The 17,616-nt window shown below is 36.3% G+C and overlaps 1 protein-coding gene across 1 annotated transcript in view; it reads left to right on the top strand.

Annotated features, from left to right (window-relative positions):
* Positions 1-17,616, top strand: part of golga1 (golgin A1) — a 31,248-nt gene that overhangs the window by 4,326 nt on the left and 9,306 nt on the right. Inside the window, exons 4-21 of the mRNA XM_079827021.1 lie at positions 411-485; positions 3,241-3,371; positions 3,458-3,586; positions 3,862-4,031; positions 6,464-6,554; positions 7,150-7,245; positions 7,917-8,042; positions 8,135-8,230; positions 9,557-9,652; positions 9,736-9,831; positions 10,104-10,256; positions 10,353-10,448; positions 11,736-11,825; positions 11,917-12,019; positions 13,136-13,296; positions 13,399-13,554; positions 15,779-15,838; positions 15,936-16,202. Coding sequence (XP_079683147.1) covers positions 411-485; positions 3,241-3,371; positions 3,458-3,586; positions 3,862-4,031; positions 6,464-6,554; positions 7,150-7,245; positions 7,917-8,042; positions 8,135-8,230; positions 9,557-9,652; positions 9,736-9,831; positions 10,104-10,256; positions 10,353-10,448; positions 11,736-11,825; positions 11,917-12,019; positions 13,136-13,296; positions 13,399-13,554; positions 15,779-15,838; positions 15,936-16,202 — 2,192 coding nt within the window. The remainder of the gene's footprint in view (positions 1-410; positions 486-3,240; positions 3,372-3,457; positions 3,587-3,861; positions 4,032-6,463; positions 6,555-7,149; positions 7,246-7,916; positions 8,043-8,134; positions 8,231-9,556; positions 9,653-9,735; positions 9,832-10,103; positions 10,257-10,352; positions 10,449-11,735; positions 11,826-11,916; positions 12,020-13,135; positions 13,297-13,398; positions 13,555-15,778; positions 15,839-15,935; positions 16,203-17,616) is intronic.

Here is a 17,616-nt window from a genome sequence, read left to right on the forward strand (position 1 = left end):
GCCTGGAAAAATCAGCATAAATAATAGATAACTGGCTCTCACTATCAGCCTGCCATGGTATGTAGTTACACATAGCCTGATCTAGAAACTCCTTTAACCCTAAATGAGCAGTGCTAGATAAGACGGTTGCATAATTGACCTGATGATGTATTAGTGTAAAGGTCAAAAGGTCAGCAGTGACAGGTAGCTGTCATTGCACAGCCTCACAATCAGTCTGGTTTTCTCATCTCAGAAAATCATTCTGTATTTCCCTCCATTTGTTTATCTTCTCAATCATGTTTATCCCTTTGTTTTCTCGTCCCTGTTTTTTGTCCCTCCTCCCGCCCTACCCGTGATCCTCCCCCTCATCCTCCTCTGCCTCCCTCCGGTCGTGTGTTTGTGTGTGTCGGTATCCCATTCCCCAACCCTAGACTACGCTGAGCAGCTTCGGCTAATGCAGAAGACCAAGGAGAAGCTTGAGATTGCATTAGAGAAGTATCAGGATTGTACGTACCGTTCTTTTCCTCCCATTTTCACCTCTTTTTGGCTTTCTCTCCTCTCTCCTTTCCCATTCGTTTATCCGATGCTTTTACACAAACATGCATTCTGGCTACACATGATCAACTTATAGACAAGTAAGGTTGGTTCTTGATCATAAACCCAAAAAAAGAAGACCGTTAAATGGTTTATTCACTTTTAATCAATCATTTTATCACAAACCTCTTGGTCTGGGTTGTAAGTAAGTTAAGCTCTATCAACAGCATTTCCAATCATGAACATTACAACAGAAAACTATTTCTACCCTCAGTTGTTTAAAAAAACTGACGTGTGACTACTTAGAGCCGGTTCACACAATGTTTTTGTTGTGAGAAACGACAAGTCTTTTTTTTTTTTTTTTAAGTTTAATTTGAGCATAACATATTTAAGTCAAGTCACCTTTATTTATAAAGCGCTTTTTACGATGCAGATTGTTTCAAAGCATCTTCACAGTGTTAACAGGAAAATAATGCAACAGAATTTGATTCGGCAGTACAGCCGCTCTGGAGAAAACAGTGATATCATCCATCTCAGTTCAGTTCTCATATAGTGTCAATGCGGGCAGATCAGTAATATAATTGAATATTTAGTGTCCACAACTAAGCAAAACAAAAGCCAAAGGCAAAAGAGGCGACGGTGACAAGGAACCAAAACTCCATCAGGTGACAGAATGGAGAAAAAACCTTGCTAGAAATCAGGCTCAGTCGGGGTGCCAGTTCTCCTCTGGCCAACGAACGAGCAGTGTATGATTATGATTTAGGCAAACATTTCAAGTCAGAAGTTAGAATAGATTGGAACATTCAGAGCATTTGTCCGGTTCCATCTGGTTGAAGATCGGGGTCATCACGCAGGAGACTGGTTTGTTGAGGATCAGTGCCACTGGATGTCTTGACGATGAGGCCGTCACAGGGGAGAGTCTAGTTGACACGGTCATGAATGCATGTACTAACTGTTCAGAATTTTGCATTGAAAGCATATGTCATAGTTTAGATATGTTTTTAAGATGGAAGAATCCGGTTTTACAGATGCTAGAAATGTGGCTTTCAAATGAAAGATTGGTATCAAAGAGCGCACCCAGGTTCCTAACTGATGACGAAGACTTGACAGAGCAGCCATCAAGTGTTAGAGCGTATTCTAGGTAACTACTTGCAGAGGTTTTTGGTCCAATATTTAGAATCTCTTGTTTTTTCAGAAATAAGTAGTAGGAAATTACTAGTCATCCAATTTTTATATCGGCTATACTTTCCGTTAATCTTGTGAATTGTAAAGTTTCATCCAGGCACGAAGAAATATAGAGCGGAGTATCATCATAAGCATAACAGTGAAAACTATGTAGCATGTACAGGGTGAAAAGCAACGGTCCTAGCACTGAGCCTTGCGGTACTCCATACTGAACTTTTGATCGGTATGACCTCTCTTTTTAGTATGAAATGTCATGCGTGAGACACTGCAAAAGACGTGAGATCTGAGTTAAACACGTCCATCTAGCACATGTTTACATAAAAAAACAATGGAAGAGTAGCGGAATGGAAAAACACATTCTGTGTGAATGGCACCACTTTTTAAATTATTCTCACTTTTCTCAAAAAACCCAATTTTCAACAACAATTATATATATAAAACATTTTTAAAGGGTAACTAAACCCTAAAACATCTTTTTTTAGTTAATGATCTGCAAGACTGGGGCTTTGTTCGTTTGTTTGTTTGTGCTGTTCATTGATTCGAGTAAATGTTTTGACATTTGGGTATAAAGTGTTTTAATTTAATACATTGCAACAACAATATATTAATATAATACCATTTGATACTGTTACCATGCACATCACCTGTTTTTTATGCTTAAGAATTCTTTTTGGTAAATTAATCAAAAATATGCCATAAATGCTGTTGGTGGAGCTTGACTTGAACCTGAAACATTCTTTTAACCTCTTGCTTTGGGAGTTTTCAGTGCCTGGGGAAATTGTGTTTTGGGGTCATGGCATATAGAGAAAAGTCCTCTAAAGTTCTTTGCCACTTTTTATGACATTTTTTTCAGCGATTGTAGATTGTGCCTATAACAAGGTAAAATAAGATGTCATGATCTGAAAGCACTGATCCCATTTCTAGACCCAAATTAAGAGGATAAATGCAGCTTACATTTGAATAAAAATAAATGCATGTACTAACAATGTGTTTTACAGCTTTACTACCAAGGACGTCTGGAAATTAAGCAATGTTGTTGTTCTTTTCATTTCATTTAATGAAAATGTGGTAACATTAATGCAACACTAACAAAGATAAAATTAATACATTATGAATTGATATTTAACATATTTGCATATATTAAGTCTAACAATACCATCTGTGATAACACCTAACCATTGAGTTATTCTGTTGTCTGTTTAAAGCTTGTTTTAAGAGTTTCAGGAATATTCCCTGGTTACTTTCAAACATTTGAATTGCTGAATAATTCATTTATGTACTTTAACAAAAATATGAGCTGCAAATTTCTGCTTTTAAACCCTACAGATCTCTTTTCTGCTAAGCTTCCATTATCAGTGTATTAACATTTAACATGTTTGGTGTTCATTTACACACACTGAGGGACGCAAGTATTGTCTGTGGAAACGGACTGTTTACCACAGATGCGGCCCATAGGCATTATGTTGAAAATGATCTTGATTATTTGTCTCAGGAGGATTTCGGAATGATTTAAGTTTTTTACTTATTTTTGTTTTCGATCAGCATCCATGCGCAAACTTCAGGACCAGAATGAAGTTTTTCAGTCCAACAGAGCCAAGATGGCAGAAGGAATGGCCTTAGCGTTAGAGAAGAAGGACCAGGAGTGGATTGAAAAGCTGGCTTCACTGGAGCAGGTTAAGATGCTTTGTGACTTATTGGGTAAAGTTGCATCTAATATTCTAATAATTTATAATTGCTTTGTCCTCTTTCTCTCAAACAGGAGAAGTTGTCACTGACCGCTCGGTTAGACGAGATGACAGAGCAGAGTTTAAGTCTGTTCCAGAAGAGAGATGACTTGGATGAGCTGGAGGGCTTTCAACAGCAGGAACTGGCCAAAGTCAAACACATGGTCAGCACAGTGAACCTTGAGTGTTCTTTTATTAGTTGTATATAGCAAAAGCACTTACTTCGCAAAATTACATGCATCACCTTCCTACACATTTCTGCATTCAATCATTTTTATGCTGATACATATCCGAGTTAAAGGAATATTTAATCTAACACCAAGCCGTGTCAGAAAACTCCGACTAGAGTAGCTTATATTCATTGCAGTATAGCCAACAAAAACTAATTTCTCCCAAACCATTTAAGCGGCCTGATTTTAAGTGGGCATTTCTTCTGCAGCTGCTGAAGCGAGAGGAACAGCTGAGTCATCGGGAGAAAGAGCTCAAATTGAGAGGAGAGGAGCTGAACACAGCAAGACTGACTTTGAGCCAAACCCAAGACAAGCTGTATGAGCTGGGAGAGGAACACGAGGAGATGTGCAGGATCAACTCACAGCTACAGGCTCAAAGGTGTGTGAGGAAGTACAGAAGAACTTGACTTCCCTAATACTAGGGGTTTAACGATACATTGTTATATCTCAATTAGAGCTGCATGATTCTGGATAAATTAATAATCACGATTTTTTTGTTTGAAATTGAGATTGCGATTCTCCCACAATTCAGTAGAAAAAAACATTAGAAAGCGTGGAAGTCATGTCTCATCCATAAAGACTTGTTTCATTATTGGATGAATCAGCGTTTGTGAATAAATCTATTGAATGAATGATTCGATGACAAACACTTTTTTTAAACGCTCTCTTGTCATCGCCTCCTGGCATAATAAGCGATGACTTGTATTAATGCATACAAGTGTCTTTTAAAAAGGTGATTTGCTCTATTTTGATCTCAATGCTCATACCCAAACTATAAACTTTTATCCCAGTACGAATTTGTCCTCTGCTATTTCAATGTTTGGAGCACATTTATAACAAAATGTGTGGTTGAAAAGACTGTGAAGCTGTTTATCTGTATATTTACATGGCAGCTGCTCTAGGATCAGCAGCAGCACGAACGCAGATTTGAATGTTGCAGTGTGATGATTGCACTTTAAAAGCCTTAACCAAATTCCCTAAAGTCTTTGGTTTAAAGCCCGTTTCACAAGTTTCAGCGGAGTGTGAGCAGTGCTTGTTTTCGCTGCCCAAATCAATGAATGAGAACATTTACATCGGAAGCATAACCGGCTGACTCTCATTCATTATCATGGGCAGTGAAAAAAATATGCACTGCTCACGCTCCGGTGATGCTTGTGACGGGAAACAGCCATGATAATAGACATAGTGGAATCTTTGTCGAGATCGCAATCTTTTAACGATTAATTGTGCAGCTCTAATCTCATTATAAAAATGCTATGATATGTATCGTAGATGTAAATTATAGGATTTGTGATTTGAGAGTTAGTTTTAACCAAGGCTCAGCTTACTGTATTTATAAGGTATAATTCACCCAAAAATGTAAATTCTGTCATGATGTACTCACCCTCATGTTGTTTCAAACCTATACGATTTTCGTTCAACTTCCAAACACAAATGAAGATATTTAATGAAACTTGAGAGATTTCTGTCCCTCCATTTAATGTCCAGTCCTCTAAAACTTAAAGGGATAGTTCACCCAAAAATGAAAATTAGCCCATAATTTACTCACTCTCAAGTCATCCTAGGTGTATATGACATTCTTCTTTCAGACGAATAAAATCTGAGTTATATTACAAAAGTCCAGGCTAATCCAAGCATTAGGTACTTATATACAACATGTTATATGCATGTGTGTATGAGACAGAGGGGAACACGGTCGCATTTGGAGCAGATATATGCTGCCCATCATAAATCAAAGCACGAGACAGACGGGGTCCGGAGGAGAAGACCGGAAAATGTGACATAATGGACAACATTCGTCTGTATTTGCAATACACGAGCCGCGGTTCAGCTGCGCGAGACAAACGCTGCCAGTGTGAATGCACAACGGGGGCGCGCGGCTCCCACTCTCCATACGCACCGCTCCTGCCCTGCCAACGCACTGCTTGCGTGTGCGGTGTGAAGCCGGCGTTAGAATTGGATTCATAGTTTCTCTGTTTTCCATAGAAAGTGCATCTGCCCATCAAATAACTGCTCTGCGCAGCTCCGGGATGTTAATAAAGGCCTTCTGAAGCGAATCGATGCGTTTGTGTAAGAAAAATATCCATATTTAAAACATTATCAAGTAAACTTTCAACCGACTGCCTTCCCTGTTCAATTTATGGAAAAATTGTTGAAAGTTCCCCTGCCGATCGAAAGACTAACGCGACCAGGTAGGCTCGTCATGACGTCACGTACGCATCTTGAGTTTCACTTTCAACATTCAACACTTTTCCATGGAATGCGGTCGCATTGAAAGCGCGAGTACTGCGTGTGGGTAAAAAAATTTAAGTTTGCAGCGTTTCAGTGACATTACTATATATACTATTTATAATGTTGAATATATTATTATTATTTTAATAATAATAAAAAAAACTTTATTTTTCCTCAAAATATCGTGATAGTACCGTAATGTGAGTTCAGTATCGCGATTAGTATCGAATTGTGATCTGTATCGTTACACCTCTACCTAATAAAAATGGTTTGAAATTGTGAGAACGTAAAATAAGGTTTGACTTAATTTTATCAAAGCTCAAATGTTCTTCAGACTTAAAAATAGGGGTGTGCGAAACCACAAAATTTAGATCATCTAGTTAATCACCCTGATTTATTCCTACTACAACATTTTTGGAATGAGATGGAAATGTTTCAAAGACTGTTGAAATATTCATTAAACTATTAACCACTTCCAAGGCTTGGATAAAAATTCTTCCTTCTTAAAAAGAGATTGCAGTCAGATTGTTCTGTGCATCTGTGGAGTTATTCATAATTTTGTCCCGCTGTCTCTCTCAGGGATGAGTTGTTGAGTGAGAGAGCGGAGGCCGAAAGGAGAGAGCAGGAGTTACAGCAGCTCATCCAGCAGGTCTCACAGGATTTCCAGAAGGTGGGCACTTGACAACTTTCAGCTCAACATCAACACAGATGACACTCAGAAGCCAAGAAGGTTACTTTTGGGAGCATATAGTCACCACTCCCATATAAGTGTTGTCATTTCTTTCACTTTTATTTATACATTATATTTATGCATTTATAACAGTGTTACAACATTGCTCATGATTTATATTTAATGAAGAAATCTTGTTTTATTATTATTATTAAAACCAATTATTTGCATGTTCCATTATTATTTTTTTATTGCTTGTACTTTGTCTTTATTTTATTGCTGACGGTTTACATCACTTGTGTAATGATTATTTTATAGAAATCAAGCAATAATTGCATCGTGACAGTCCTTGACCATTTTTGACTAATATCAAAGAAAAATGAAAAAGAAACAATAATCTGCTGTATAAATATTTAAACCCTTTCTTTCGCTTGCATAAATTGTTGCTGAAGTAACCATACACTCCAGAGGAAACAGTCAACGGCTGTTTAAAGAAACAAACTGGCATATGTTTTTCAATATGTTTCCAGTTTTTCTTGAATGGTATGATAAAAATCATTCCCACATTTAATTGTTTCTTTTGTTTGCTTTCCAGGCACAAAGCAGTGCAAAAGCACTAGAGAAATCAATGGAGCAACTCCAGTCTGAACACAATAAGCTAAAGCTACAGCATGAGCAGCACAAGAGCAAGGTCTGATTGACTCTACAAATAATTCATTGATACTAATAATGTAAAGCATTCACTCACATTTGCAAGTGAAAATTACTGTCTGAGAATGTGACAAATTATTCAGCCGCACATGTGAGTGGCATCCAATCAAAACCTGTAGGCTATGTAATTACATCAGAATAAACACTCCCTAATTATATATATGCAAATTACATTTGTCTGCTTTCCATACGATCCATTTATATCCAAGTTGTTTTTTAGACAGAGTGTCAAGGTAAAGATAGCTTTAACAATGCATCTTGAGACCCTTTATTCCCTTTCATTGCACTGCATAGCAGTTTTTGGACCCAAAATGTGTCCTGTACCTATGCCCTGATGCTAAATTATATGTTGGGTGCTTCTCATTTCTTATTTGTGCATCCTCGTTTCCTTTCCTCGCATCTTGGCTCCATCCGCTTAGGAAGCGATGGAAGGATACACCTGTGTGTTCTCGCTCATGACTTGAAGATGTCCTTCAAGATGGCTGAGTTTGATCGGTTTCTGGGGTCACAGGCTTGAGCATGTAGGAGCAAGAAAACGAGGAAGCATCAATTTGAGTATTGAGAAGCACCCATAGTGTGTGTGAATGTATTGACCTAAATGCAACTCTATTTCATTGACACTTCGGTAAAACACTTCATGTGATTTTTCAGGTTGCAGTGACAGAGGAGGAACGAGAGCGTCTATTGGCTGATCTGCAGGAGAAGGCCACCTCCTTAGAGAGAAGACTAGAAGCAAACTACTCTCAGGATGAACACATACAGGAAATGCTCAAAGAGGTCAGAGGATACATATTTATACATACTTTTCATCTTACTGCATTTTCAGTCATCTAATATATGCATGTGTGTGTGTGTGTGTGTGTGTGTAGAAGTCTTCATTAGAGCAGAGGTTAGAGGAGGTCAGAGGACAGTTACTGGAGGCGAGAACAAATCACACAACAGCAGTCAGTTCAATGGAGGCCCAGGTAAACGCCCAGCATCTAACCTTGTGTGCCTGCTCTACATTATTAAATATTGTTTTTAAAATTATGATTTTTAGGCCTGGAAAAGTCATGTAAATAAGTAAAATCCTTTTTAAAAATTTTATTAGCCTCAAATTGAAAATATGTGTATTTAATGCATTTCCTTTCATGTTACTTTTGGTTCAGTAAACATCTTTACTTTGCATTGTTGTTTTTTTTTGTTTTTTTAAAATAAACACATTATACAATTTAAAATGTTTTTGATAGAAGTATCTTATGCTCACTAAGCCTGCATTAATTTGATCAAAAAATAAAATATTGCCAGTAGTATTGTGAAATATTTCATATTTATTAATTTATTATTATAAATAGTAGTAATATTTGAATATATTTTAAAATGTAATTTATTCCTGTGATTTCAAAGCTGAATTTTCAGCAGCATCATTATTCCAGTCTGCAGTGTCGCATAATATAGCAACTCAAGTAATAACTGCACATAATGTAAAAACTGCATATAATGTTATAAGTATTACATTATTATTTTAATAAAATGTTCATAATGTAGTATTTTTTTTTAAATGTAATAAAATCTTGAGCTCATAATGTAATAAATTTTACATAATGAGACATTTGTTACATTATAAACTTAGCAAAAATTGTAATAATTGTAGTAGCTTTTAAAACATAAAAAATATTAGTATTCCCTTAAAGTAAAAGTATTAAATTACCTGTGAAATGCAACAGATTTAAATATTAATGCAATTATTATTATTATTACAACTTACAATCATGTACAGTGGTTATAAAAAGTCTACACACCCCTATTAAAACAGTTTGGTTTTGTGATGTAATCGCAAGAAAGAAAGAATATAATATTTCTATTTTTGTGAAAACCATGAAACATTTTGTTCTTGTTTTCTTTGTTCAATCAAAAGTTCAAAAGAAAAGCATTTATATGAAATCTTTATAACATTTATAAATGTATTTTACTGTTATAATTTAATGTGCTTTTTAAAGTATTAATGTCGTTAGAAAAAGTCTTACTGACCCCAAAACTTTTAAACGGTAATGTAGAAAGTATTTAAAATATCCAATAGATGCATTTTTTTTTAAATACAGAATGTATCATTATTCAAATCATATTTCATTATTAATTGAATCAAGTTGAATTGAATTAGCAAAAACCCTTCGGAATGGAGTCAAAAATCTATGGATTGTGAATCAAACCGATTCACTGTACTGTAATTATCAGTGCAATTCTCTATTGTTTTAAACAGCTATTGTACATTAAAATCAGTGAGAGAATTGCTGTTTCTCATATGTTTCCAGATCTCTCGGCAGACCGCCAGCATCACAGATCTGCAGACTCTGATCAAGCACAAAGACGATTCATCCAGGGCTTACAAAGAGAGGACAGACGCACAGGTGAGAGCACTGTGATTCTCCAGTTAACCCTCACATCACATGACCGTGGCTGAGTGATCTGAATGATGTATGTGTTCTGTCAGATCTCAGATCTGGAGCAGAGGCTGGCTGACTGTGCTGAGAAGATAAAGAATCTGCAACAGCAACTTGAAGACAGTGAAACGCACACAGAAAAACTGGTACATTTATGTCAGCCAAAGTCTCACCAAACGTCCAAATAGCCGGTTCAGTTCTGTTCATGGGTTTGTCACACCTACCAACTGTTTTTGCTGAAATGTCGCCCTCTTCTGTCAGAGATGTGTCATACATACTGGGACGCCAGTATTAGATTTAATATATTAATATATTATGGGGGTATCAAAAAATGGGCATCCCAGTGTCTTACAAGTCAGCTTTATTGTTAATCCTTAAAATCCCTTAGATATTTGACCTTTGACCTTTGGTCCCATAGCAAGTGGAGTGGGCAGAGGAGAGAGAGCGACTACAACAGCAGGTCTCGACACAAAGACAGAGAGGCTTGGAGAAAACAGCCAGACTGGAGGAGGAACTTCTTGCACAACAGAGGGAGAGAGAAACCGAGGTCAACAAGCATCAGGACAACCTGGTGTGTAACACATCACTAGTGTTTCTTTGACTATCATAAACTTAAAATGGGAACATTTATTACAATTTTGTCTAATGTTTGTGTCTTTCTCTCTAGCGGCTACTGGAGGAGGAAAAGGCTTCACTGTTGAAGAGCAAAGCTGAGGTTGACAGCACTGTAGAGAGGCTGACAGCTGAACTGGAGCAGTCTAGAGTGAGAATCATCTACTACATTTGCACAAACAGATTCACTTTTTTCACAGATTCACTGTCAAATGTTTTTTTAAAGAAGTCTCTTATGCTCTCAAGAGCTGTTTATTTGATAAAAAAATGCAGTAAAAACAGTAATATTTTGAAATATTTAAAATAAGTGTTTTAAAATGTAATGTATTCCTTTGTTGTCAAAGCTGAATTTTCAGCATCATTACTCCAGTCTTCAGTGTCACATGATCTTTCAGAAATCATTCTAATATGGTGCTCAAGAAACATTTCTGGTGATTTTCAATAATAAGCCGTGCTGCATAGTAGTTTTTGCAAACCATGATACATTTTTTCAGGATTATTTAATTAATAGAAAGTTCAAAAGAACAGCATTTATTTGAATAAATATAACCTTTGTAACATTATAAATGTCTTTACTGTCACTGATGATCAATTTAATGCATTTTCGCTCAATAAAAGTATTAATTTCTTTCAAAGAAGAATCTTAGGGCGTGTTCACTCTTAACGTCTTTTTTGAAGGTGCCAGTGTCTGTTTTACATTATAATCCTATGGAGTAAACCGTGTTGTCAAAAAAGTTATAATCGTTTTTTTAAACACCGTCTTTTTCTGCAGCTCAGCGGGCCTTTTCAAGTTGAACAAAGTTCAACTTTTCTGATAAAAACGGCCTTCGTCAAACGCCTTTTTGACAGCTGACCAATGACAAGCAAGTAGCAAGACCTGACTCATTTCCATAACAACAAGAAAAATAGAGAAGGTGCCGGTAGTCTGAAATATGCTGCAAACCGCGCATCATCCAACCAGCGCTCCTGAACTAAATTATTGTAAGCACCATACTGTTTTCTTCCCCGTATAATGTTGTGTAGTACCCACAAACGTCATTGTGAACCGACATTCTCCTCCCCGTTAACTTCAAAAGCCAACGCAAGAGCCAACTTTCTCTTTCTCAACATTTTTTATCTCTGCACCACACAGCATTCTTGTTGCAGCTGTTGTTATAGCAACAAAAGACGCCCTCGGCTGCTATTTAGAACCAAGCGCTGCCAGCTTTTTTTTTTTACTAAAACTTTTTCTTGTCAAAAAAGACATCAAGTGTGTACATAGCAGTGGACAGTACAGCTAATATTATAAAGCGATCCATCAAAATCCTACTGGTTGACCGTCTGGCCAGCCATACCACTCAGTCCTACTGTGTATGTTTTTTGAGAGGTATTTTGTGATCTTGAGTCATGTTGCTGACCAGTATAGCATTTGTGTGACATATATTTGTTTGTGTCACAGGCGGAGTTGAGCAGCAGACAGACGGTCAGTGTTGAAATTGCCAAAGCTCTGGAGGAAACCAGAAAACAGAGGGAAGAACTCCAACAGCAGGTTAATTCACTGGCATATACAAATATGCATACATGTTTCACTCATAAAGTCATGTACCTGTTTTATTTAATTTATTGCTTGTCTTTTATAGGTCAGCAAAATGACAGAGTCTCTCGAGAAGGCGGAACAGGAAGTGAGTCGTCTTTCTCAAGATTTAGGGGCAAAGGAGGAAGAACTAAACACGTTGAAGGAAGGTAAGGGATCAGATGTGTTTTGGCGCCAGGACAGGATTTGCCATTTATTGCAAAATAAAAATAATAAATTATATACACATTGTACCGATCAAAAGTTTGGAAACATTACTATTTTTAAGTCTCTTATTCTCATCAAGCCTGCATTTATTTGATCAAATACAAAAAAACTAAACAAAAAGTTGTGAAATATTACAATTTAAAAAAATGGTTTTATTTCATTTTAATATTCTTTAAAATATAATTTACTGTGATGCAAAGCTGAATTTTCAACATCATTACGCCAGTCTTCAGTGTCACATGATCCTTCAGAAATCATTCTAATATGTTCTTTAACTTTTTATTCATCAATGAATCCTGAAAAAAGTATCACAGGTTCCCAAAAAAATATTAAGCAGCTATTTCCAACATTGATAATAACTGAGTATCAAATCAGCATATTAGAGTGATTTCTGAAGGATCATGTGACACTGAAGACTGGAGTAATGGCTGATAAAAATTCAGCTTTGCGTCACAGAAATGAATTATATTTTAAAGTATATTAAAATATAAAAACATGATTTTAAATTCTAATAATATTTCACAATATTACTGTTTTTTTCCTCTGTGTTTTTGATCAAATAAATGCAAGATTAAAAGCATGAGCATAAAAGATTTCTTTCAAAAACATAAAAAATAGTAATGTTTCCAAACTTTTGACAGGTTCTATAAATAATAAGTATATATAAATTGTATATATATTATTAACAACCAGTCAATAATCATACTGATTTTGATACTAATTTAAAGCATAAAATAAAATGGCATAAAACATAAAATAGCTTCATTTAATTTCTTGCTTCATTTTGATTCAGACATTACCAAAATCAAGGTTGTTCAGTGACTGCTGCTTTGACTGATTCAGTGGGTTGGTTCAGTGAAAAATGCTTTAAACTGGTAACTAGTTTGAGCAATTTATGAAAAGAACCATCTTCAGAACTTCACTTGTTTTTGATTTGGACTACAGTCGTGATGTTTTTGAGTTCTGCACTATAGGTTAAATCCAGTGATGCCAGAAATGTTTATGTCCTTTATAATGGTTAGCATTAAAAAGCTTCTGTTTCTTATTGTGTGTGTCAGAGCTGAAAGCAGCCGGTAGCAGTCTGTCTTCTCTTCAGTCTGAGTGTGAGTCTCGTCGTTTGGAGGCTGAGGAGAGAGAGCGAGAACACAACTCTCAGCTGACGTCGCTGCAAAAGGAAGTCCTCACACAAACACAGCAGCTCTCTTCTTACCAGTCACAGGTCGGTGTGTGCTTTTACCCACCTGAGCTGCCTGTTGCCGTTAGCTACATTGTCTTACCAATTTGATGTTTTTGTATTTACATATCTCTTTGTGTGTGGCAGGTGTCTGATCTCGAGGGTGAGGTGCTGAGATTAACAGCACAGTCACAAGCAGACGAGTGTGATGGTGAGCAGAATGGGACGATTACTGTAAGTGATCTTGACCAGTTGCAAAAGGTCAATAAAGATCTGGAGCAACAACTGGCTGAAAAGAACAAGGTGAGAGCAAAGAAAACCACTGAAACAAAATAATGTAAGTTCTAAGAAGAGCAGAGATTTTAAAGTGCCCCTATAATGCTTTTTGGATATTAGCTTTCATGTTTTGTGTAACATTGTTGTTTGTTAAAGTAAAAGGTTTGCAGAGTTTCAACGGTCAAAATGCACGACAAATGGAGTTATTGTCTCCTAAAAGAATTAACTGATTCTGAACTGCCTAAAACGAGTCCAGATTTACTTCCAACTCGAACCTACGTAGGTTTGATTTTCATAATGCCAGCCTATGCTCTTCATTGGCTCCTCGCAAACAACGTGTACTTTGACCCTCAAACACTGTAGTTGTAGCTGAGGCCTGGAAGAGATGTCGAACGCTGTTGTCTGCGCTACAAAAGCAAATCATCTTTGCATGGATTTTCTAAGAATGAGGACTCTGACCCAAATATATATATATATATATATATATATATATATATATATATATATATATATATATATATATATATATATATATATATATATATAAATATATAAATAAAACTTACACCATTGCTACAGTTCATATCACTGTGTTTGCAAGCGCTGAGAAAGCTCAGGAGCTGAAATTCAGATCACAGTGTGGATGAATCGCGTTTGTGTAAAGACTCAGGATCTATTGAAGAGAACGTGGGCGATGCAGAAACTCATACTAAGCTCACTGTTTGAAGCACCAGTCACAGGAAAATGCCTATCAACACGTGCTGTCAAGAATAATTAAGCGCGTACTGTCATGAATTAAGCAACGTGTCTTCTCATAGGACAAAGACACACAGTCTCATGAATAATTATGAGACACCGATGAGTCATCGCCGTACTATAGTACAAGAAAACGTCACAATCTATATGTTGTTGACATGAAGAAAAATTTAAACCATGGAAGTTGAAAATAGAGCAAAAAGGTTTAAAATTAACTAGTTTTCTCCCACATTCAAAACTAACAGATGGTAACATTGTTTTCCATGATGTTCCATGATGTTCAACACGCATACTTCTGTTAAAATCTCAGAAAATTTGGTTTAGGGTTTCATGACCCTTTAAATGTAAGTACATATTAGTTAAAGACACTTAATATAAAGTGGGACCAAAAAATCTACTCTATTTAGATTTGTATATATATATATATATATATATAATATCATTAATCGATATATCGCGATATAAAAATGCGACGATATGTATCATGATGTAAACGATAGTATCCGCGATATAGAGTTGTTTTATCCAAGGCTCAGCTTGCTGTATTTATAAGGTATAATTCACCCGAAAATGTAAACTGTCATGTACTCACACTCGTGTTGTTTAGTTTAACTTCTAAACACAAATGAAGATATTCTTTATAAAACCTGAGAGATTTCTTTCCCTCCATTTAAAGTCCATGCCTCTCAAACTTAGAAGATCCAATAAATGTCATAAAGGCATCGTAAAAATTAACTAATTCAGTGTCTAATCCAAATCCAAGTCTTCTGAAGAGACACAGTGGATTTATTTGATGAACAGATTTACAACGACACGCATACTGTAGTAAACACGGACGTTCAAATTATTGCGAGACGTGCGAAAACAACACAAGAGTGAGTATAAATGCAGAATTAACATTTTTGGGTGAGCTAAACATTTCCAGTTTGGGAATAGTCATTTTGACATTCTTTCTTGCGATTAGAACTGTGACTGATTGCATTGATCATCTGAAGCGCAAGCGATGCCAAAATGACACTCCTCAAAGTGAAAGTGCAAACATAATTTAAATCACCAGATCACATTTGGTCTTAGTAGTATGAATATTCAAAGCATTTTAGATGGTTTATTCTTATATGTATAGTGGATTAATAGGAGGAGAGGCGGGACATGGTGAGCACCGGGAGAGAATGCTGCCTGCATTGAAAGTGCGAGTAATGTGTGAGGGGGGGAAAAAAATGAAAAGTTTCAATGATATTACTATATTAAACGACTATATATAATATTGAATATAATATAATGATGCAATGGGGGACTATATTTGTGGGTCCTGATAATAATACAATAATAATAATATTTTTAAATAAATTAAAAAACGCTTTATTTTGGCTTAAAATATCGCCATACATATCGTATCGTGAGTTCAGTATCGTGATTTATATCGAATTGTGACACGAATGTATCGCTACACACCTAATATATATATATATATATCTGTTTTTTTTTTTTTTGTCAGACAATAAAGCAGCTACAGCAGAGGCTTGCCGAACTGAAGAGGACGCTACAGAAAGAGCTGGTACGTGTGCTTATTCAGATGCATTTGTCAGTGTACTGTATGCAACACAGTTCATGTCAGCTGTCAGTAAACATTTCCTCACATGTTTATGCAACAGAAACTGAAACCAGATCCTGACTCTGAGATGAAGGAGAGACTCCAGGAGGGAAGGCAGGAGAGATTGGCCGATAAGATGGTCTCAGAGACACAGATGCCCACCACAGCTTCATCCCCAGCTACAGGCTTCCCTCAAACCCCAGGCCTGCCTCCCATCACCCCTAACACCACAGTCACCAACAGTTCAGACCTCACAGACACAAGAGAGATCAACTTTGAGTATCTCAAGCATGTGGTGCTGAAGTTCATGTCATCCAGAGAGGCAGAGGTGAGGGCTTGATTGGTATCCGACCTTACACCTGTCCTTTAGATGACTTAAAAAAACAATGTACAGTCAGTAGTAGGGCTGCAACAACTAATCGATAAAATCGATTTATCTATAATGTAAATAATTGACAATGAATTTGATTATCATTTAGTCGCGTCTGTGCGCTGTGTTTTGAAACCATCAGCTAGTCACGTCACTTTACAGTAGGGAATAACCCATTTCTATGGACAAAACGCATATGGGGTGGATACAGAGAGTGAGCTGCTCCGGGAAAGGTACATGATCCAAGTTGTGCGAAACATGAGTGCATATATATATTATATATTCAAACAAAGTGTTTACCGCACCTTGCCCTCTTGTGCTTGATGCACATGCTGTGTTTTCTTCAGCGCATAACTTACATTTTATGGTTGTATATCATGATCTATAAATGTTAGAAAATCCCGCGAGCATTTCCATTTAGCATATTCTGACAAGCAGCGAGTCTTAAACGTGTGTGTTCATGTCTCGTACAAGCTAACACTTTGTGCTTTTGTGTTTATCATTTTTCATTTAGTCATTTTAATTTTTGTTTTACAATAGTAAGCAATCAGATGTTTTTAGGTTTAGAATGTAATTTTTGCATTGCAAATAATGAACAGCATAGCCTGCATAGATATTCACTATATGTGTTTTCATAGGAACATTTTGGCCATTTTCATTTTTTATTTTAAATTGCATATTGTTTGGAGGACAGCTTTGGGTAGGATGTGGAAAAATATTGTTTAAAATAATGGATTAAAATTATTAGATTTTTCGTCCAATTAATCAGAAAAATAATTGTCAGATTAATCGATTACCAAAATAATTGTTAGTTGCAGCCCTAGTCAGTACTTATTTTTTCATAGAAATTAAAACTTTTATTCAGCAAGAATGCATTATTTTGATCAAAGGTGACCAGTAAAGACATTTTATAATGTTACAAAACATTCCATTTCAGATAAATGCTCAAATTATAGTAAGAGTGATGGTAAGAAATGTTTCTTGAGTACTAAGGGGCTGTTCACACAGAATCTATTTTTCCTTTCCGCTTGTTTTTAAATGTAAACATGCTAGACGGATGTCTTAAACCGTTGTGCTCGCGTCTATGCATGACACAGCAAAAATGCAGCGCTCGAGTCAAAGAATTAGTTCACTCCTGAATTAAAATTAGAGATGCTCCGATCAGCATTTTTGGGGCCGATCACCGATCACCAAGATCATGATCTGCCGATTGCCGATCACAGAATGGCAGGGGAATGGCAATCTTTTATCTATAATCTTGCAGAGTTTGCACCATTTGTAGAAATGAAACTAACTCTAAATTAACTGAGTCAAGATCTTGAAGAACCAAAAAGTGTTAATTTTAGAAAATGAGATAACTTAAGGCTACTGT

Source organism: Gobio gobio (assembly GCF_949357685.1).
Source record: "Gobio gobio genome assembly, chromosome: 10".
NCBI lineage: Eukaryota > Metazoa > Chordata > Actinopteri > Cypriniformes > Gobionidae > Gobio > Gobio gobio.